Source organism: Nuphar pumila, chromosome 12, assembly GCF_984573655.1.
Source record: "Nuphar pumila chromosome 12, dmNupPumi1.hap1.1, whole genome shotgun sequence".
NCBI classification, from domain to species: Eukaryota; Viridiplantae; Streptophyta; class Magnoliopsida; order Nymphaeales; family Nymphaeaceae; genus Nuphar; species Nuphar pumila.
In genome coordinates, this window is record NC_143260.1 from 90,310,536 (window position 1) to 90,312,880 (window position 2,345).

Here is a 2,345-nt window from a genome sequence, read left to right on the forward strand (position 1 = left end):
TAGAGTTTCCCTTTTTTTTCTGATTCCTTTTTTCTGAAAGGGGCAAACAATTTTTTACTTTTACTCGAGAGAGAGAGGTACAATAACAAGGGATGATTTACATCATTACATGTAACAGGGAGGGAAAATAAGGATGTCAATGGGTCCGGTACCCCACCCGTACCAAACCCTATAGGGTAAGGTTTGGGTGATAAATAACATGGCCCTACGAGAATCCAGGTCTTAGCTGAAGGGTCTGATTAATATATGGAGCTGGGTATTGTGTGTAAAATTTCATACTATACCCATGCCTGACCCGAGTTCTAACTAAGATTCATAATTTTTCAATGTAAAAAAGATAAAAAAAATATTATTTTATCGAGTGTGGTCCAGCTGGTCTGGTTCATGTAATCTTTATAGGATCGATCCAGGTATGATCTCTCTTATAGTAGATCCTATTGGACTCGAGTTCAAACCCGATATCAGCATCTCAAATCAGGTCCGAGTCTGATTCCACTTGAATCTGAGCTCAACCCGATCCCTTGATACCCCTGAGCGCAATGGGAGGAGAATACTTTTTACTCTCCACCATTTTCTGCCCAAATCACTCTTCATTCATTCATTCTCTCATGAGAGAGAGAGAGAGAGAGAGAGAGAGAGAGAGAAGCAGAGCATTCCAAGTATTTGGCCCAACGGCTTTTTACCGGGTCTGCCTCTCCCACGGAAAACAGCCAACCGAGGCGCGAGCGTCGGCGAGATCCACATTCTTTTGGCGTGTACGCGCTTGCCCGCCGCTCCCCTATAAGACGCCACCCTCCCCCTCCCCAACGAACCACCCCTTGTTCTTTCTGCTCACATCTTTTTGTTGTTGGGGTGGGGGGCGATTGTAAATACTCAAACCAAACGAATAATCCCCGCCAGCACCAGCAGCACCATGGCCGGAGCCAAGTCCCTCGCCGTCCTGGCCGCCCTCTGCTTCCTCTCGGCCCTGGCCGTCACCCACGCCATGGAACGCTTCAACGTTCAGGGCCGCGTCTACTGCGACACCTGCCGCTTCGGCTTCGAGAACAATGCCACCATTTACGTCTCAGGTACCTAGCCCTTCCCTCTCCATCCTTTCATTTCGATGGTGAAAAACCCATTAGGATCGAGCCTTAATTGACTCAAGAAGAATTAATGTCTGACATTCAGCGCAATTTCTCGAATCAAGATCAGGTGCAATGTGATTGTACACTATAACTATGCTGCTACACCTAATCACTCTACTGTGAAACCCCCCACATCTGACAGGATGTAACCCAAAGATGGTGAGGTGCTCGGGTGCAGCAGCATGCTAACATCATCCCTGATCCTCATAAAATCTCACGTCTTTTTTTTTTTAGCATCTTGACGCTCGCCCTAACCAACTGGGTGACCCAGCAAGGGCTCCTTCTTGTAGATCTTGATTCTTTAGTTGCTGTCATCATCATCATCACTGTCAGCATTATCATCTTTGTGATCAAGTTGTGTACCAACCAATCGTAACATGATTGCAGGTGCAAGAGTGAGGGTCGAGTGCAGGGACAGGGCGAGCGGGCAAGTGACTTACAGCATCGAAGGAGTGACCGACGAGACCGGGACATACAACATCCACGTCGAAGAAGAGAGACCCGATGAGATCTGCGAGTCCGTGCTGATCAGCAGCCCGCTGAGCGATTGCAAGGAGTTTGAGAAGGGCCGCGAGCGCGCCCGCGTCCTCCTCACTAACAACAACGGCATGATATCCAGCATCCGCTACGCCAACGCGCTCGGCTTCATCAGGGACAAGCCTCTTCCCGAGTGTGCTGATCTGATTCCGCTGTATGAGTTGGAGATCTAAAAGAAGAAGAAGCAGGGGACAAGCTATTAAGGACCACCAATTTTAATCTCTTTTCCTCTTTAATTTCTTTCAAGTTACAATAAGAAAAAAATTGTTTTGCTGTGAATCATGATCACCAAATACCACCCAGGCATGTTCTCCTTCATTCTAATATGAAATGTGGTGTTTGATGGGGAGGGGTCTAGTGCAATGAGGATTTGGTATGGCATGTGCCTGAGTCCACCCCTGTTATGAGTCAAATTCTCATGAGGAAACCAAGAGATTCGTTACATTATGTGGTCCTTAATATTTAATGATGATTATTATTTGTTGGTAATGATGCTATTTATCTCTTCTCGTGGATGAATGTTACGTAGGCGTATAAATGCAATTTTGATGACGTTAGATGGATCATGTTTTACTTCAACTTAATAGTAATGGTTGTTATTAGTTTTTTTTTTTAAAGGCAAGCTGGGGTTAGGCAGACCCACAGTTACACAACATATCATTGGGTTTTGAACTTGCAATG

The 2,345-nt window shown here is 45.9% G+C and overlaps 1 protein-coding gene across 1 annotated transcript; it reads left to right on the top strand.

Moving 5' to 3' along the window:
* The first annotated feature begins 913 nt into the window (after positions 1-913).
* On the top strand, positions 914-2,086 carry LOC149821170 (pollen-specific protein C13-like). The gene is made up of 2 exons (XM_089981909.1): positions 914-1,070; positions 1,515-2,086. Exons 1-2 carry the CDS (start codon positions 914-916, stop codon positions 1,835-1,837), a joined length of 480 nt encoding a protein of 159 aa, XP_089838035.1. The 3' UTR covers positions 1,838-2,086.
* Positions 2,087-2,345: the final 259 nt, after the last annotated feature.

What these genes read in the sequence shown, in the direction of transcription:
- LOC149821170 (XM_089981909.1), top strand. Translation starts at nt 914, where the DNA reads ATGGCCGGAGCCAAGTCCCTCGCCGTCCTGGCCGCCCTCTGCTTCCTC. An exon ending in TGCCACCATTTACGTCTCAG is followed by an intron (nt 1,071 to 1,514) that starts GTACCTAGCCCT and finishes ACATGATTGCAG; the next exon opens with GTGCAAGAGTGAGGGTCGAG.